Source organism: Harmonia axyridis, chromosome 4 (assembly GCF_914767665.1).
Source record: "Harmonia axyridis chromosome 4, icHarAxyr1.1, whole genome shotgun sequence".
Taxonomy (NCBI): domain Eukaryota; kingdom Metazoa; phylum Arthropoda; class Insecta; order Coleoptera; family Coccinellidae; genus Harmonia; species Harmonia axyridis.
This window is the reverse complement of record NC_059504.1, coordinates 3,426,930-3,446,889: the sequence shown is the minus strand read 5'-3', so window position 1 is coordinate 3,446,889 and position 19,960 is coordinate 3,426,930. Positions and strand designations below refer to the sequence as shown.

At 32.0% G+C, this 19,960-nt stretch overlaps 2 protein-coding genes across 4 annotated transcripts in view; both read left to right on the top strand.

Moving 5' to 3' along the window:
• The first annotated feature begins 323 nt into the window (after positions 1 to 323).
• On the top strand, positions 324 to 6,343 carry LOC123679131 (integrator complex subunit 4). The gene is made up of 10 exons (XM_045616532.1): positions 324 to 468; positions 546 to 1,294; positions 1,623 to 1,821; positions 1,923 to 2,091; positions 2,176 to 2,640; positions 3,245 to 3,488; positions 4,076 to 4,404; positions 5,484 to 5,707; positions 5,770 to 5,995; positions 6,052 to 6,343. Exons 1-10 carry the CDS (start codon positions 406 to 408, stop codon positions 6,279 to 6,281), a joined length of 2,898 nt encoding a protein of 965 aa, XP_045472488.1. The 5' UTR covers positions 324 to 405; the 3' UTR covers positions 6,282 to 6,343.
• Positions 6,344 to 8,838: 2,495 nt separating this feature from the next.
• LOC123679130 (solute carrier family 2, facilitated glucose transporter member 1-like) overlaps positions 8,839 to 19,960 on the top strand; it is a 30,095-nt gene continuing 18,973 nt past the window's right edge. Inside the window, exons 1-2 of one of the 3 annotated variants that reach the window (XM_045616530.1) lie at positions 12,281 to 12,297; positions 12,365 to 12,445. In XM_045616530.1, coding sequence (XP_045472486.1) covers positions 12,286 to 12,297; positions 12,365 to 12,445 — 93 coding nt within the window. In that variant the 5' untranslated portion in view covers positions 12,281 to 12,285. Of the gene's footprint in view, positions 9,272 to 12,280; positions 12,298 to 12,364; positions 12,446 to 17,311; positions 17,520 to 19,960 lie in introns of those variants that run through there. The other 2 variants (XM_045616528.1, XM_045616531.1) reach the window with 2 other exon arrangements.

The window sequence follows — 19,960 nt, the reverse complement described above, 5'->3', positions numbered from 1 at the left end:
TGGCTATTGATAGTTTAAAAAATGTAAAAAAAAGAACTATAACCTAGTACTAAACTTTTTGTTTCTTGTAATTTTGTCTGCTACCGAAGTCGAGGAAAAAATGTTACCTAGCTACGCTCTGGCTTAAGACTTATAGAACGACTTCATAATGTCTGGTTACCTAAAGTTAACCCAAAGCATTGTATAAAAATTACATTTTATATTACATCTGTATAGAATGACCAAAGTTATCGACGGATGAAATATCAGAACTTTCAAAAATTTCAATTCTTCGCTATCTTTCATATTCTTATATTGGCAACATTACATTTTAACCTAATTCCAAACTGTCAAAACATTCTTGTAAACCTAACCTAGATAAATGGACGAATTTTTTGTTTAATAAATAAAATTCAAGATTAAAAAATGTCGGGAAATCGATTCATGGCACTTATGGTGAAAAGAAGAGAGTATGTAAATGTTATCCAGGTAAATATGAGTTTGTTTTATCCTTATCCTAACTCATAACGTCATATAAACAGAAAAACTACAACTTCTGATTTCAGGAGCGTCAAAAACCACCATTGAAAAAGCTGAAATTAGTAAAAAAAGCGACCCCACAATCAATAGGACATACTCTAGCTCTTATAAGCTACTTGGAAAATTGTAAAAAAAGTAACGAAGCTCTTAGTATATTACTCCGAATATCAGATAACATATCTTTCGAAGCAGCAGACTTTCCTGATATATTGAAACGATTAAGTGATTATTTCAAAAATGAGAAAGAATCAGCAGTCAGAGTAAAGATTTTATCACTGTTAGGTGAAATAGGTGAATACCTTCATGCTGACAAATTTTTGATCATCGATGAAATAATATTACTTTTAAAGGGTGATACTTCTCATAAAGTAATTGCTCAAGGAATTAACACAATTCTAAAATTTGGTGAACGAATTACAGACACATCAAACAATACATTTAATCAAAAAATGATAGAACTTGCAAAAACTTACCTAAAAGATGTGAATCACACAGTGAAATGTAAGTGTTTAGAAATTATTGGAGCTTATTCTCCTATTTCGGAAAGTAAGGAGTCTGAGGAGATATTATTTTTGGTGAGTTCTTATTTCAATAATGACGATGCAAGAGTTAGGAGCCAAGCTTTCTCAACAATTGTAACACTTCATGACAGAGGTTTTAAATTGAATCCAAACATATATACTGATGTATGTAACTGCTTAAAAGATGACTATGAGATAGTTCGATCAGTTGTTTTGAAACTTCTATGGGTCCTTGGACAAGCATACCCAAATCAGTAAGTACTCCGATTCTCTTCATGACTATTTGTGAGGTTAAGTAAACTAAACTATTATCTTAATAATCAAAACAATATGGCTTGATGGAAGCGCACAAATGTTACCTGACTGCCCTTTCAGTTCAATTGTTATCTAGGCCTGTATTTCATAATGTTTAATCCTACGTTTAAGTCCTAAGCTATTATTAATTTTCTTTAAGCTATTACCCATATCTTATCAAATTTTCTTTCAATATCATACTCTAGCCTTGATAGAAGTGTCTGAATAATACATTCTCTAATCTAGTTGTATTTTTTATTTTATTATCAATAATTCTTATTTTTTCAGTCAAATGTTCGTTAGTGGCAGTGATCATGAAATAAGACTCATAGATGATGCTTTTGGCAAAATTTGCAGTGGAGTAACAGATCTGTCAATGCAAGTTAGAACATTATCAGCAGAACTTCTTGGATCTATGACGGCTGTTAGTCCGAAATTTCTGAATCAAACGCTAGATAAAAAACTGATGTCAAATATGAGGAGAAAGGTGTGAGAATTGTGCTTTTATATATTCAGTCATAAAACTTGTTAGAGACTTTTAACACTATTTATTTTGTTTTCAATTTTTTATTCATTTATTTATTTCAGCGCACTGCCCATGAATTAGCATGGGAGAATGTGACTAGTGGAGAATGGGCTAGTGGTAAAAAATGGGCAGATGATGCTCCCAAGGAAGTTCTTGATGCAGAAAGTATCAATCTTATCAACAGTGGAGCTTGTGGGGCTTTTGTGCACGGATTAGAAGATGAATACCTAGGTAAGTCATCAAATTTATTAAATATTATTATTTTTATTATTATGTGTAAACAGTTACCAGAAACTTGACCATGATATTTTTCAGAGGTTAGATCCGCTGCTGTGGAATCCCTTTGTCAACTGTCCCTCAATAATTCTCATTTTGCCAATCTGTCTTTGGATTTCATGGTCGACATGTTCAATGATGAGATCGAAGATGTAAGGTTAAAAGCCATAGACAGTTTAAGATTGATTTCTAAACACATTGTTTTGAGGGACGACCAAGTAGAAACAATATTGGGAGCTTTAGAAGATTTTTCGCAAGAAGTTCGCGAGGGACTACATAGAATGCTAGCGTCTTGTAGGATGTTGACAACTTGCGGTTTGAAAATGTGCGTGGAGAAATTATTAGATAACTTGAAAAAGTATCCAAATGACAAGCGTTCAACGTATAAATGTCTACAGAAAGTTGGGTCTCAACATGCTGAGCTTGTGCTACCTCTTGTCCCCCAGTTCTTGAATATTCATCCATTTTTCCATATTCCGGAACCTGATGTGGAAAATCCGCAATGTATCCTTGAGAGAGTATTTTTATGAGTTTTTTAAACCATTTGATTGGAATTATGCCTTATATTAATTCGAAGTCTGTGGTAGAGCCAAAATTTGACTGATATTAACAATAACATAATACAAAATTTTTTAAAATCTTCAGTTAATCGACTTATTATCATCACAATCGGAATAGTTATTTATAATACAAGTGCAGAAGGCATTGATATTCTTCCACAAGTTCCAAATTCAAAAACGAGCCACGAAGTGGCGAGTTTTTGAATGAACGAGTGGTAGAATGAGCCTTCTGTACTAGTATTATACATTATTTTCTCTAATGCATTGCATTATTATTGAAATTAATGAAATATTTCCATAAATATCATTTAGTGATTTTTGCATTGAAAAATGTTGGTTGGCAGAACTGATTTCTTTAAGGCAAATTGATGAATTGACAGATGAAGCCGTGGCGGAAAGTTCGGAGTACCAACATATAATAATAAAATATAACCATGAAAACTGTGCGTTTCTGATATATTCTCGCACGATTTTGTTCTACAAGATGTGGAAGAATGAACGGAATAACCACAGAATTAGAGAAATTTATTTTTCTTAACATACTTTAGATATCTGCATTTTGATTCTCATATTCAATGCTGCTGAAAACCTGCCTACAATAATCCCATTGTTGGAGTCGCACACCAAGAGGCATTACCAGTACCTGAGAGACACGATGCCTTCGTTTGTTCCCGTTTTGACTCTCACAGATACAATTGCAAATACAGTTGCCCAACCAATGTCAGTTCAGGCCAGTATGGAGTTTTTGAATAACGTAATTTACAATATAGATATTACGGAAGCAACTTTCAGGTAAAAAAAATTCTTTTATAATCATCATTTATTTTAAATCGTAGTTTACGCCCATGGTTCCATTTTATTTCAAAACAGCAAAGAAGTTGCTCGAGATAATTCTGAATTTAAAAAATGCATTTTAGCACTTGTTCATGAGAAGCGCTGTTAACTTTGAAATCTTGATATATTTAATATTTCTTATGTACAGGGTGTCCCAAGTTTGACTGCCTACTAGACGTTTCTGGAGAACTAGACCTATCTGAAAATTGGGCTCCTACCGAGCTAAAATATTCTTGAAGCCTGAGCTCTTTCTCAGGGAATGAAAGAAAATTTGTTCAAAAAAATTGAATACTCGATCATACCAGAAATGAAATAATAAAATGAAGAATTTTTTTCATTTCCTGTATAACTGAAATTGCTCACGCTTGAAGAATATTTTAGATCAGTAGAGAATATGGAACAATATCTAAATCCCAATATCCAGTTTTCAAATAGGTCCAGTTCTGCAAAAACGTCTAATAGGCACTTATACTTGATATATGATGTGTTCATTTTCATTGCAAAAATGTCTATGACAAATATAATTTGACCGTTGCAATTTTCAGTGTTTATTGTGCTATACTCCAGACAGCAAGAGACCATTTGAACCGTCTGAGCTTAATCGATTCAGGAGTAGCTGGTACTGCCCAGTTCACGTCTTATTTTATAGGAGCACAGCTGATATACTTTCGAATTATGGAAAATGGATATTGGGCGAATCCGACAAGTTTAGCATCTCATCAAGCACATAATCTCACAACAAATATACAAAACCTGTTGGAACATTGCCTAAAGTTGCAGTTTTTCTTTGTTGGTTTGAGTGCGGAGGATAAGTGTGCTGTGAAGCAGTTACATATGAAGGCTTTAGCTTTGAACCTGATTTATATCGTGAAAGGTTTGTAATTCTTTTATTTTCGTCTCAGAGTAATAAACATAGATAGAGGAAGCATTTGTCATTTTCAGTAAGCAAATTTTGTCCCCAACATGAACTATCAAATTTGACAGGAAGAGCGCGGAAATAAAAACATATCAGTGATACGATATTTCACTCAATTCGCGAGTTTCTCCACAAAGAACGCACTTTTTTTGCCCTATAGTGAATCAACGTTTCATATTAACTCAAGATATATTGAAATAAATACTTAAATTAATCAACGACGTGAAACAACCGATGACACTAGAAGAGCAAAAGTTGCCAAACCTTGGATTTCAGCAGGTAGATACAGAAAATAATAAATATTCTGCTTATTATAAATTCAATATCGGATTCCAAATATTCAAATTTGCATATTTAATCAGGAATCACTGAAATAAATATATTTCATTCAATGTTATATACATTCATAACGATATAGTAAAATTGTTAATTTGAACATATATCACAATCCGACAATGTAATCTAACCATATTGGGGACATGTAAAAATTGCCTTTACTCCCTCTATCCATGTTCATTAGATTTTGGTAAACAAAATTTCTCCTTTTCACAGTCTAAAATGATGTTTCTCTAATTCTGTGGTTATTCCGTTCATTCTTCCACATCTTGTAGAACAAAATCGTGCGAGAATATATCAGAAACGCACAGTTTTCATGGTTATATTTAATTATTCTATTTTGGTACTCCGAACTTTCCGCCACAGCTTTATCTGTCAATTCATCAATTTGTCTTAAAGAAATCAGTTCTGCCAACCAACATTTTTCAATGCAAAAATTACTAAATTATATTTATGGAAATGTTTCATTAATTTCAATGAAAATGCAATGAATTAGAGAAAATAATGTATAATACTCGTACAGAAGGCTCATTCTACCACTCGTTCATTCCAAAACTCGCCACTTCGTGGCTCGTTTTTGAATTTTGAACTCGTGGAAGAATATCAATGCCTTCTGCACTTGTATTATAAATAACTATTCTAATAACTTGAAAATATTAATGTCAATTCAAGTGATGTTCATTGCTTTGATATCTTTACAGGTAGCAATTCCTCTGCACTAGCACCATGCCATAATTTCCTGAATATGGTCGAAGTTTTACAAATGGAACTTCATAAAAACGGAATAGAACCTGAATGTTTCACAAAAGATGTATTCAAAGAGCTATCATCGCTTGAAGAACCAAAACCGGGGATGGTTTCTCGAGTTCTCATTCCTATACTTGCAGAGGCAAGAATCGGTAGAATACCACGTCCTAATGTAAAGGTATAGTAACTAATTTTCTATATTTGCTTCGTTTTTGACGCCAATATATATTTATATTCCAGATAAGAATGAGTTCGGCAGAAATACTGGAACCCACTGGACAAACAGACACTTCCTTGAAATTTACAGCAGGTCTCATAATGTCAGTGCCTTTTGAAGCCGAATTAAAACATTTGTTAGATCCATCAAGGATTAGAATCAAAGTTAAGTATCCTGATCAAAAAACGCAAGTGATTCTACCAAGACCAGCACATTTGAAACCGCTGAATCCAGAAGGAGAAGATTCAAGTAAGGAATTAATTTTAACTCGTAATCGTTTCATTTATAATTTTTTCTTTTTGTAGATAAGCCGAAGATGAGGGAAAGTAACATCAGACTTCTAACGGACCTCCTAATTTCACATCAGGTTTGGTCAGAAGCTTGTAATATTGATATAAACATAGCGTTGGCTATTCCAGAAGCAGATATTGGGAGAAGGAGAAATATTGATAACCCACATACACTTCTTGACCTTTGTAAACCTGTGAAAATAAGTGTTTCGCCGAAACCTATCAAGAAAAATATATTGAGTTAGATATATAAGTATAATTTGTCGTATGTTGATCATTTTTTTAATAAAATATTTGTTATAAGAAAGATCTGTTGTATTTATTTGACCTTTCAATGATTATTGGAGAAATTGAATAATATGAAATATAATAATACAACAAATTAACGAAATTAGTTTCAAGCAAAATTATACAAATTAATAAAATACTAATAAAATCAACTTGAATGGAATAAGAGCAGCAAAGAAACCTCATCTTGAAATAAGTTTAAAACTTTAGAAACGACAAGGTGAATGCTGCGTTATTGTATCATCGAAATATTTTTTTTTGTCAATCGAATCACAATATTCACTAAAGTGAAGCTTGAGCTTATATCATTGGAAAAGAAAATGGGACAACTACAATGCGAAGCTAATTAAGGCAAATTTAGATGCAGCACTTTCAGCTCATGAAATATTCACGTTGAAAGGAACTAATCTATTTTTATCAAAAACTAATTCTCAATTATTATTGAGACTGAGGTCGGCCTAAAGTAAAGCACTTCAAAAAAATATTGCTGATTGAGTTAGTCTGCAGGTATTATCAAGTAATGCCGAATAAACATTACATTTTGTGATAATATAACTAAATTGAACATTTGAAAAATTTTATCATTCTTCTCATATCATTGGGTTGATATACTTTGATATTTATTACATGATTTTTCTCTACTACTTACCTCTATCTACTACTGTTGCAATCTCAGATAACAAATTTAGGGTAACTCGCATTTTATATTGTATTGAAACTCTAAATATTATTCATTCGGAAAACATTTTAAATCAACATAATTAAATACCTACAAAAAGCTTAGCATGATGCAATGGCGGATGCGCAGTTTACATATTACAGAATGTTTCAGAATAAATTCAGAAAATTTTAGCGAGTTATTCCCGACACTATATTTAAAGAAAGTATTCATATTGAACGTAGGTCAATAAATGCTTCTTCAACAAAACACATGCTTTTAAAGGTTGAATAAAAAGGAAATAGTTTTTCCTTTTTCTTATTTATTATCTTGGACACCTCAAAAAAGATGACAGAAATACCTTTAAAACGTTTTTAGCAAATCCTGCAAACTAAAAAACTATTATATGAAATTCTCCAAAAAACTGGTCAAGTTTGGGAAAAACAGGGGTAGAGTGGAGCTTATTTATTCATATTTCTGAACACCTCATATCACTATACAACGATTCATTTTATGGTGAAAGCAAAGGACACGATATGTGGCTCATTATTGAAAAAAAATTCCAATTCTAATATATTGACCTTCAAATTACCTTGAAATAAAACTCCAAGGTCATCCTATGCCCTCCTGAATACAAAGAAACTTCCATTTTCAACATTTGTGATCCAGACTCTTCCCAAGAAGTTATTTCAGTTAATCTTCTGAAATGGGCCACCTTATATATGTATAGGTAAGGAGATAAAGGGATAAGGGAAACAAATTTTATTCGACAGGTCTTAAGTAATCTAAACTAAATAACATCGTATATGTATACAATAGAATCTCATTCATGATTTGGTGGTGGTCACTTAATTAATTGCAAGTCCAAATCAGGAAATTATATACTCGTAGCACAATAGCATATCAATTATCAGGGAAAAAGTTGTGTAATTCTGCCGTATGCAATTAAAATATTCTACCCTCATTACGGGAACGTCAGAAATTTATCAAAAATAAAAAAAACATGACCGAAATCTCGAAATATATTTTATTTGGTATATGATTTTGGGACTTTGCATCAATGGATATGAGTCTTAAACAAGAGAAGTTAATTAGTACCAATTGATGATTATGCTTACATAAGGGTATGATAGATGGGAACGTAATATTTATTACAATAATGAATGTGATTAAAATTCTGCCTTCACCTCGATTCAAGAAAAAACTTAAAGATTTCCTTGTGTCGGAATGTATTTATTGTTTAGATGATTTTTTAGGGTAACTTTAGGGATATTTTGTTATTTCTTTCGTTTTGGTGAATTTGTTGGGTCTCATTTTGATTTCATTATTAGAATAGTGTTCTGTTCTTGTTCAATTGTTTAATTTGACTATTCCTTATATAATGCTCTGTGTAGTATTGTCGCTGAGGAAAATAAAGATTATTATTATTATAATAGTTAAGTAATTAGTTTAATATTTTATGAGAGATCATAATGGAAGGTTGAATTTTTCAAAAATAATATTTTCTTAAATGATTCAGATAGTACAAAATAAAACCGAATATTTCTCAAACTATACAAGAAAAATCATAGGTATTATATGCAGATGAACTGAACAGCGGTAGGTACGAATAAAATACACACATAACTAGTTAGGTATAGGCATCGGCAAAATAAACAATAGTGTCATAAACACATAAGTGTCATATTTGTGCTAAATAAAATTGCTCACATGACAGCGCCACTTTATCACACCGGTTCATATAGCTTTGGCATCTATTTTGTATGTTTTCTATCGACAAGATCTGAAAGACGTCCAATGAAATGCGTCACTGGCGACTACACGATGTAAAAATACATTTTCATTTTCGACGATTCTCGCCGAGACGCCTAGCGTCTTTGAAAGGTTATTCAGTCCCTTTCCGTCCATCGTCGTTTACTATTTTTTTTTCTCCATAAACGTAAATAAACGCAATAATTTTTTTTTCGTGAAAAAAAAATTTTTTAACTTCTAAGTTCCGGATTTTTTTTTGTTTGTGCGGTTAAATTTTCCGTTTTTACGGAGCAAAAACGGGTCAGATTCTCGTTTTCCGAGATGAATGGAGATGATGATGATGGTGTTGGGTTTGTAGCCGAGAGCCACTATCTCAAGAGTCCATCTATTGTCCAACAGCAGGCTATGGCTCTCCTTCAGGTGCCCGGAAGGGAGGGAAGAGAAGGAAGCATGTCTTCCAATATGAGCGATCTGGATGTGCCCATTTATTCATCGGAAAATTTGACTACCCAGCTGCCCAGGAGGCAATTCAAAGGGGTGAGTTCAAGTTTAATTTCTTTATAATTTTTTTTTCATTTTTTGCGTCAGTAAAAGTACCCTTCCATCATTACATAAGAGAAGGAATCAAAGAGAGAAAATGTAGCTACCCTTGAAAAAAATTAGGTTTAATTTGGCCGTATTTTTACATTTCCAACCTGTTGACTCAAGTGAGAAGAGGTTACATAAGAGGACATATTAAAATATTCACTTTTCGATCATAGGCAGCTATGAATAGCCAATTCAGAACTATATATAGTATAATACGTTACATTTTTTGATTGGAAATTTTCAAATTATCTACCTGTATAGTTAGGTATTCTTTTCGATTGAAATTCATGGTGAACAGGTTGTCGTATCAGTCAAAAATGTTATTGTCTAATGATAAAAAAGTGATTTACTCTTTCTTTCTATCTGGTACTAATTTGAGAATTCCAAAAACCCTAATGTTTTATAAAAAAAAAAAATGTTAATCCTATGTAATCTGATGGAAAGTCTTGAAAGTTTTCAATCTATTGAAAATTTTGACGTGTTCTAATTTATTACAATTTCATTGATCGATAGTTTTTCTCTGGAAGACCGTAATAGAGTAGTTATTGATTTTATTTCCTTTTCGAATAATGATGAAACTGTTCAAAATATCAAAAACATGTTTCTGTTTACCTATACATGGTGAGTCTTTGACTGAGTTCAAAAGGAACACCATTTTCCTTTACTATTTTTTCCGATTCGATTTTTTTTCTCACTTAGTATAGCAGGCATTCTGGAGTTGGCCGAGCTTTCATCAATTTAGGTTTAGTTAGGTTTTAGTTAGTTTAGTTAGGTTCAGGACTTTTAGGTTCGAAAAAGATTATATATAAAACTATATTCCGGAAATTTTTTCCTTCCATTTGCGATATATAGAGGAAAGTCACCAAATATGGAATACCATTTTGTTTTTGGGATATAAAAAAAAACTTCATATACCCCCCCATGAATATCGAAACCCTGAAAAAAAGTTACCCAAAAAAAAAAATTACCCAAAATATTTCATGCAATAATTGCAAATTGGTAATTTCCCCAATATTGCAAATTATTGGTTTTGAATCGTTACTACGCCCCCCCCCCCATGAAAAAGAGCTATATCCGCCCTTGAAATAATAATATTTATTAGTCAAAGACTTACCATGTATACACAGAATAAATGGCGGTATAAAATGACGAACAGTTACGTGGAACTAATAGATATAAAAAAAAACGACAATATCGCAAATCAGATATGTTTTATGGAATATACAGGGTGAGTTGATAGTGCACGATCGGTCGATAACTCTCTTGGAAATTTTAGGCTATGAGGATGATTGAAATTTTGAAGAAATAGATAGTAGGTAGGTACAGAACATGATATTCAAAGTATTTTGAAAACTATTCATTTTAGGCACAACATGGCATGTCTCAACAAAAAATGAAGGCTACTCAATTAGCAAAAAAATTCATGCTATTTAAATGAATGGACCTTTTGAAGGTCTTTTTTTTTAAATTGCAGTATTTTTCGGACCACCTGTAGAGTAATCCGAATATATGAAGAAGAATTGAGAACTTTTTGGGAATTCGATAAAAAAGATCGTACAATTATCTTGAACGATTTTCAAAATAAATGATCCTCAGTATAAACTATTATATCCATGAAATTTGTCGAAAAAAGTGGCCTCTACATCAAAAACTACCACAAATATACAGGATAATAAGTGTATCAGAATTTCAAGAAGATTATGAGTATGATATACAATTGGGCATTCTCAATTAAAAAAAAAACAGGGTGGAATCGTGTTTCACCATTTTCGAATCAGACTGTAGACTTAAAAAAATTATTTAAGCTTATGAGCTGAGTACTGCCGATTCCGTCGAAATTCGAATCATTCTCCTCTAGCCCAAAATTTCCACGAGTTATCAAGCACTATTGACTCACCCTGTATACATATATGTATACAAATTATAATTTTTTTCTAGCATTGACGAATTTGACAAGCTAAAAATTTGATCATCAGATTAAAAAAAAATGTTTTTAGAAAAATTCAACAATTCATCCAACAAGGTAAAAATGTTATCTTAATCCTCGAGTTCAAAAGGATTCAGTAAACCTGCAAGCGTACAACTCACTTAGAACTCGTACAAGTTTTCTAAGAAAACTACATATCAGTGAATTAGTTAGACAAACATATTATCTCCTCATTGCATCATCATATGACGAGGCGCAAAAACAGCCAAATATTTCGCCAAGCTACACCCGTCGTTTCAACCAATAAGAGCCAGCAAATCCACGCAAGCCTCTATCGATTTATTTATAGGCGAGTCTTAACCTCATACCAACATACTGCATCGTTTTATCCTTGACTTCCAATTGAGTTTCATACGAAACGGCCAAATACACTACTTGGACAAGTTACTGAACACGTACTCACAAATTCTCATCAATTTCGATCTTTGATCATGTACATCCAGTCAAGTGACGTCACAACTGCGTAGAGGTCACTGTTAAGGTCATTCTGCCACGCATTCCAGGTGTTGTACGTTGTATGAAAGCCGGTTCTTGAATATACGTTAAATAAATCATTATAGGGCGAGTTTTATAGTGGTAGGTAGGTGGAGTAGCAGTATTGAAAGATGCATGTTTGAAATTAATTGGAATGCAGTTTGAATATACCTTCCTGTTCTTGTAGATTTTAGCACTTTAGTAAGAGATCAACTGGTTGCACATTGAAATGACAAGAATTACATATTGAGTGGTTTTTCGAAAATGTTTTTTGCATGGGACAGTCATGGTCAGAACAACTTTCACTATCTTATAGCCCACACTGTTGATAATCTTGATATGCATACTAGAATTTATTTAATATTCATGGCGTGCCTTTTTCATTGTATCACTTTTGCAAAATCATCAGAATTCATCTAGAGATAAACTCTTTCTCTATTCTATTGGTATAATTTAATCTTTTATTTCATCCTTAATGCAATCCTTTTGGAACGCAGCTTCAATGGAAACTGAGGTGAGATATTTTTTGAGTTGCTTTACTTGTCTTTTTACAAATCTTTCGAATTTTTGTGGAAATGCAGCATATAAAAGGAGTTGAAGTGAGGGATGATCTTGGGCAATCTGATAATACATCAGCATCGACTGGTCCAAAGAATCAATGGGTAAGACTTGATTATTTTCATTGGTCACTCGATAGAATTCCCTCTTTCCATATTGATTCATCATTTCACAATTTTCAATCACTCCATTTCAGGTTGTGTATTGTTTAGTTTTCTTGCCTTTTTAGCAACTTCGTTATAATTTTTCTTATTACTTTGGTTCGCAGTTTCAGCAAAATAAATCGTTTCTCTGCAAATTTCATATTCTAATTCGATATCAGAATATTATGAAAATGATCACTTCACATTTTTCTGAAGTTTTCATGTCCTTTCCCTACAAGTTCTGTTGGGATATGCAACAAGTGGATCTACTAACTTACGTGACGAGGGTCATTCATCCACTAAACAAAACACCATCGATTCTTCCACTTAAGAGTAACTGCAGACATTAAAACTATTAAATGGCTTCACTAGTCATCGTCGTGCATTGAACTTAGTTATTAGTAACAGTTACTTAAGATTTTAATCAGGAAATGAATCCTAATGCAAAGGAATTCGTTGAAGTGAATTTGCCTCTTACATTGAGAAGTGGAAAAAGACATTTTCTCTTCTTGAAAATTACCTATATCTTTTTACAGTCGATAAATGAAGTATCAACACCAATCGAATATTTTTCAAAATATTGAAAATTACAATATTTCATGGATAGTGTTCTCGATATCACTCTTATCGTTTTAAAAAATAAATGGAGTCTACCATAATGTTCTAAAATATTTTCGCCTTGAATCCTTTCTCATTGGGAGCCTTAAATCATGGGTACATTCTATTATGCAACTTAATTTCTTGTTTAGTCTGGTTTTCGCTAATATAAAGTCTCTGAATATCCTGAATGATGTTCAATTAAGATTAATTGTTGGGAGTCTTTCTAAATGAGTCTCAATCAGTCAAATCACACTAATTAGATCAACGATGACTTTTCATAATCCAATAACATCAATTGCAATTATAGTTTAGTCTAACAGTACAATAAAAAACTACCTAATAGCTCAGACGCAAATGTTGTAAATTAATAGATAAAAGGGTTATACTTGAAAGGTCCATTCTGGAATTGTTGCAGTCTATAAATTTCAATAATTTATAGAGCAATCCATCAACAAAAACACCATTTAAAATGAATTTATCAATTGTTTTGTAATAAATTAGTAATCTTATAGGAGGTGTTGCGAAAGAAAGCATTGATCTTCTTAAGTGCGGATTGAAAATGTGAAAAAGCTACCAATTATTATTTTGATAAGAGGGTGATGCTCAGACAAATGGATAAATCACACATTGACTTTTAGAATTTTCGATAATGACCAATTAGTTAAATTTTTGACCAGTTAATTTTTAAAAATTTTTTTGCATCATTACAAAATATGCAGAAACAAGTCATAACAAAGGCAGAGATTTCCAAGTGAAATATCATGTAACAAACTTGATTTGAAGGAAATGTTTGTATTGTAGCTGAGAGGTTTAATGTTAAATTCTAGTCTGGTATTCATTTGAGCTACGTAAGTCCCTCCTTTAGTAGGCACCAAGAATCAGAATTATTTAAGAATACAAAAAAATCTATCAAAACATTTCAACTCATCATGGCTCAAATATTTCTGGATAAATGCTGCTTGTACTTGCTAGCGCTGAATATAATTGACCTCAGTAGTGATGGATTTGACCTGTTTCCAAGAACTCATAATTGATATTTTTTTGCGTTTAATGAAACTGGGAGAAGGTATTCAACTAAAGCGGTTAAATTGCTTTTCCTCTGATAGCTAATTCGCAACCACTTGCTCAATTGTTTCTTATCTGGTGATGGTGAAAACGAAAGGTTTCATCACTGAATCTTTCTGCCAGCTCCAAGTCCACTGTAAAGAAATTTGCAACCACAAGTCATTTGATTTGAGATTCTTGATTCAAATATTTTTGGTCTTTTATAGCTCCAATTTTTGTGATGTATTTTTCCTCAATATATCATCTCTAAGCATTCCTACTCTTGCGATCTGATAACAATTTGGTAAAAGTAAAAGAAGGACTTATCTGTTTCCTATTGCTAATAAGTTTTCCAAGAATTTATAGGTATATTTGTGCATTAAATGAAAGAGGAATTCACACGGAGAAACGTAACATATACTGTCAAAAAATAACTAAATAGCTTGGATCGTGTTATGAACTTTGAATTGACCTCTCTGAATCTATGAGCTTCAAAAATCTATCGGTATATCTGTAGATCTGCCAACTTTAATAGATCTATCAGCTACATAGATCAGTTGTTTCACTAGTTACACCATTGAATCATGAATTCAATGAGTAACTACATTACCTACACAAAACGGAAACTTAATGTGGTTTTTCTGTGTAATGGGTGTGGAAAACGCATATTCATCATTTCTTTTCTGTTTACTCCATAAATATGCCAACTTGTTGAGAGCATGCTGAGTTTTCTATAGAAAATATAACCTTTTTTCTCGAAAGTGCTCTGTTTGAATTCCTGAGAACTCTTGAAAGGTTAGAATATAGTATCAACATAAGAAACAAATACTCGAGAAAAACTTAGACGGTTAGTAGTCGAAATATAAATGGATTAGGTACTTCTGCTTTGGAATTATTTATTTTCAAAAGAGTTTTTTGCCTGAAGATTCAAATAACAAGCCAAAACTTTGAGTGAAGAATTATTTGCAACCATCTTACTCAATAATCAATTGGACAAAATGAGCGATATTCAAGCTGAATTCATTTTCAGATAAGGAGATTCGAATACAAAAATAATAGATAAACTTGAGTAACGTTGAGTTAACGTAAGTAAGTACCTGTTTTGTAGTTACTCAATAAAAGGCGGTATATAACTTTGATAAACAAAATCAGATAAACAGTTTAATGCGACAATTCATATCTAAAGATTTAATCCTCTTTTCCCACGAAGATCGATTCATTTCTATTCCTATTTCGTTGAGGTATTCCAAAGGTCAATGAGTACAAATTATTCCCACTAATATCCTGAGAAGGGAGCTTAAATCATTTCTGTTTGAACAGATCTCCGTCCAAATATTTGCTCAATATCGAAGATAGCTGTCTATATTTTTCAATAGATGGATGGGAATTATTTCATCACTTATTTATTTGTTATAACTCACGTAGGATATATCCCTTTGTCGGAAAAAATTGTCCTAGTCATCATCAAACCTAATTTAAGTTTGAAAAATGCCACCAGAAGTATAGGACAAAAGGAAGAAAACTCTATTTGTTGAGATTACCAGAGGGAATATCGATGTGTACAGGGTGTCCAAATTCGATGCTGACTGAAGGCATCTCGAGAACTATTGGAGAAAATCTGCAGACACCCGCTATTTTTTCAAAATGATAAGATACCAGGAAGCAGATCATTGATATCTTGATTCGTTCCCGAGTTACAGGGCGTCTCTGAAAAATGCCCGTTTGAAATATTTCGCGATAACTTCTGTTCCAGATGTTCAAAAAATCCTAAAACTTTGTTTCCAGTTATTTTTATAGTTTTTATGAACATCATTATGGATCATAGAAATGAATTACCGTTTTAGAGATATAGAGGAGAGTTGGTGTTTCTTAAATGGGACACCCTTAATTTTTCAATGAATTTTTTTAGCCGCAGATTTGTCGAAAAGTATCTCTTTACCGGTTTTGCTCATTCATAGAGTAATAAACGCAGATAGAAGGAGTATATGAAATTTTTAGATGTCCCCAACATGGTTAGATTACATTGTCGGATTGTGATATATTTTCAAACCCACAATTTTACTATATCGTTATGAATGTATATTATATTGAATGAAATATATTTATTTGAGTGATTCCCGATTAAATATGCAAATTTGAATATTTGGAATCCGATATTTTTCCTAATTGACGAATTTATAGTATGCAGAATATTTATTATTTTCTGTATCTACCTGCTGAAATCCAAGGTTTGGCAACTTTTGTTCTCCTAGTGTCATCGGTTGTTTCACGTCGTTTGGCGCGCTTGAAGTTTGTTTTTTGAATTTCTGATATATTTAGGTATTTATTTCAATATATTTGGAGTTTATATGAAACGTTGATTCACTTTGGGATATAATAAGTGCGTTTTTTTTGGAGAAACTCGCGCTTTGAGTGAAATATCGTATCACTGATGTGTTTTCATTTCCGCGCGCTTCCTGTCAGATTTGATAGTTCATATTGGGGACAAAATTTGCTTACTGAAATTGACATATGCTCCCTCTATCTATGTTTATTACTATGAGGTTTTACTTGATCATAACAAATTTTCGGGTGTATTATTGGTTTTGTTTCTTCATTGCTTTTGTCAATTAAAGTGTTTGCACCTTCTTCTTTGGCTTACAGTTTCTAGAGTAGAAAATGATTTTTGATTTATAATTTTTTTGTAAATCTCTGTCATTATTAATTAGATGTTTCGGCATTCTTTGATTTGGCTGCAAGTGTTTTTGTCCACGTCAAATAAAAAAATTGTGTAAAACACAACAAACTGTCTGATTGACAAAATGAGAAGGTTGCTGTAGATAATATGTGCAATTTGTTGCACACCTATCTGTTTCTGATCCCAATCTTTCTCTTTCGAAACATTGTAGGCATCAGCTGACATTGACATTTGCTGATATCAAAGCGCTGACCAAACGAGAGGAAAAGTGCTATCTTCAAAATATTGTGGAAGATATACTTCCTCTTGATAAATGACTCATCTCATAATAACTAATATTCATAAACGTTGTTTCTACTACAAACAAAGGAGGTAGAAGATTTGTTTGACCCGCTAGTTGTCGTATCACGTATCTACAACTGCACTTCGTCGTATCCATTGAACCAGCTTTTCTCCCTCCTTCATTCATTCAATAGACCGAATATCCCGCCAAGCTATTTCACAGTCACTCATTTCAGTTCAGCTTGGTCTTCCAAAGTTCCAAAGCTCATATTGCGAATGCTAGGGTTCTTTTACCTGTCGCTGAAATATTTTTTAATGACATCTAGGAACTATCCTCGTGTCAATTTATTTTTCGTGAATCGCCCTGTATGAGTATTGTGACAAGTGTTGTGCCGAAGAGTTAAAATTTTTGGAAAAATGTTTGGTGTTGAGGTAAATTTGATATTTCCTACAAATTAATAATTTGAAAAATAGAGGGGTCATTAACTCGAAACCTGTTTCGATTGACAATTGGGAATTGTGTTTTGTTTTGGTGTATCCTGTATAGTGCGAATTGATTATCTTGAATAAAATAATGAGAAATATTGAACCATGTCGAATTGGCAATTTTGTAATTGAGATAAAATTATTAATAATGATACCCTCGAATATTGATATGTCACATGTTATCTTGTAATTCTTGGACCACAGTGTTAAGTTTTGAATCAAAATCTCGCGCTCTGGATATAAAAAAAAGATACATAGTAGATATTTATTGTAAAACTGCATCTTTCACATTCAGGTTCATTATTCTCTCATAATCATTAGTCTCAAAAACATTTCACAATTGATAAATTTAATTTTTACTGAGTTGATTTGACAAATAGCTGAAATCATGAACCTGATGAAAATACAGTGTATGTATTTGAAACAATTATTGATTCTCGTGTTGAAAAAGGTTTTTGAAAGGTGAAGTTGACAATTTTCATACCATATAAAACAAATAAACGGAACTATGAATATTGTACGTAACATATTCCAAATTTTTGACTAACTTCTGCTTGATTCGATAAAAGCTCTGAAAGATCATAAATTTATCCTATTTTATTTTTAGTTACTTCTCGAAATTTAAACTGTTGTTTTATTTATTTATTTATAATTCACGGACAAGCCATTTTACAGGTTTTGTGATGAAAAAACCAAAAAAATTGATTCGTTGAACATTTGAATAAGCATTCAATTACATATTCATTCAGCATAAATCTTCAATTCTTATTATAATAATTCAATGAACAATAGTATTCTACTGAAATTGTAGTAACCCTCCTTTAATTCAAAGAATCTGTAGATTAAACGAATGTACAGATTCTTCACATGCTGTCGAAAAGAAGACTAGTGTGAAACTTAATGGAAAGAGAAATTTAAATTTGACCTTGACTTTCTCACAGATGCATTGTGAAGAGATGGTCCGAAAGAAAATTTCTTCATATTTAAAAAAAAGACATTCCAAATAATGGTATTTTAAGTAAATTTCTTCCAATAATGCATCACTTTACATTTCGAAATGAATAAAATCCAAGAATGGAATGAAAAAACCGTATGTCCAGAGTTTTTCTAGGAAGGTCCTCTTATTTCAAGACTCCAATACATGAATTGTCAATCAATAGTCGTAAATTATACGATTACAATCATGAAATGGTATAACGGTACAATAATACCTAATAAAATCCGTTTTTGTTCTCAAACTACTCCAAAAGGTTTATGACTGATTGTAAAGATCCAAAAGGATAGCTATTAATTCGATTGGTTACAGGAATTTTAAAAAATTCTACATTATAAGTAAATAAACAGATATTCTTCTTTTGAAACAATCAACAAATAGGTTATTGAAACGTACTGTCATATTTTTTATCATCAACATATTCATTACGACCAATTATTTTAGAATTGAATATATGGGATATAAACAACATTGTATTTTAACCTCTAAAAGATGGATATATTTAGAATGCGAGGGATCAAAGTAATCTTTATAAAAAAGTTCATAAGTAAAAATTAGTTCATTACTTACATCCAAATGATCTTCACAGAAGGAATCCATTTGTTCAAAAATGAAAACTAGTGAAGGGTTTTTCAAAACGAATAATACAATTAACAAGTATTACATTTGTGTAGATGACATAAGAAATGTAGAAAAATTATACACATTTTCCCATATTATAACCATTTCAAATTCCTATTAGAAAACCCTGATTTATCACTAGAATTTCTTAGAATTTATTGAAAATTTCAAACAGCAAATAAAAAAAGTTTTTCCCCCCTGATTGATTTGCTTAACTCATCATATAATGACTCTTTCATTACAAATCAATGATGAAGTTTCCACAGAAAATAACTGATATCCTTTACTAAAAGAATATGTTGTCATAGTCCTCACCTCAAATTTCTAAATTCACCACGTGATATGTTGATTTTCTTTCACTATATATATGCGTATCTACAATTGGTTATTGCACTCTAAAAATTTCCACATTTATTGATTAATTTCCTCTCATCAATGATCATGCCAGTACCCTTTTAAGTAATAGCCAATTTGTCAGTGTATCGTTTGTTCAATATTATATTAGCGTATATTGCCAATTATTCAATTGAAAATTGAAATTTTCAATGTCCAAGGCCACCTAAGTAGTGCTAGTGATAGGGACAACATTCTATTTCGTAGAGACTTAATGATATTCACATTTGTTTCGCGATGTTAGCATTCAAAATAATTATTGTGTGCGTCAATGGAGCGCTAAAATATTCCTATCACATGGGTTGGTGAATTTTGAGGAATTTCAAGTATTTCAACGATTTCAGTTTTCAACAATCTGAAATATGAAGCGATTGTCATT

Coding starts and splice junctions, on each gene's coding strand:
- LOC123679131 (XM_045616532.1), top strand. CDS start 406: ATGTCGGGAAATCGATTCATGGCACTTATGGTGAAAAGAAGAGAGTAT. Junction 3,489..4,075: donor ATTACGGAAGCAACTTTCAG/GTAAAAAAAATT, acceptor TGCAATTTTCAG/TGTTTATTGTGCTATACTCC. Junction 5,708..5,769: donor TACCACGTCCTAATGTAAAG/GTATAGTAACTA, acceptor TTTATATTCCAG/ATAAGAATGAGTTCGGCAGA.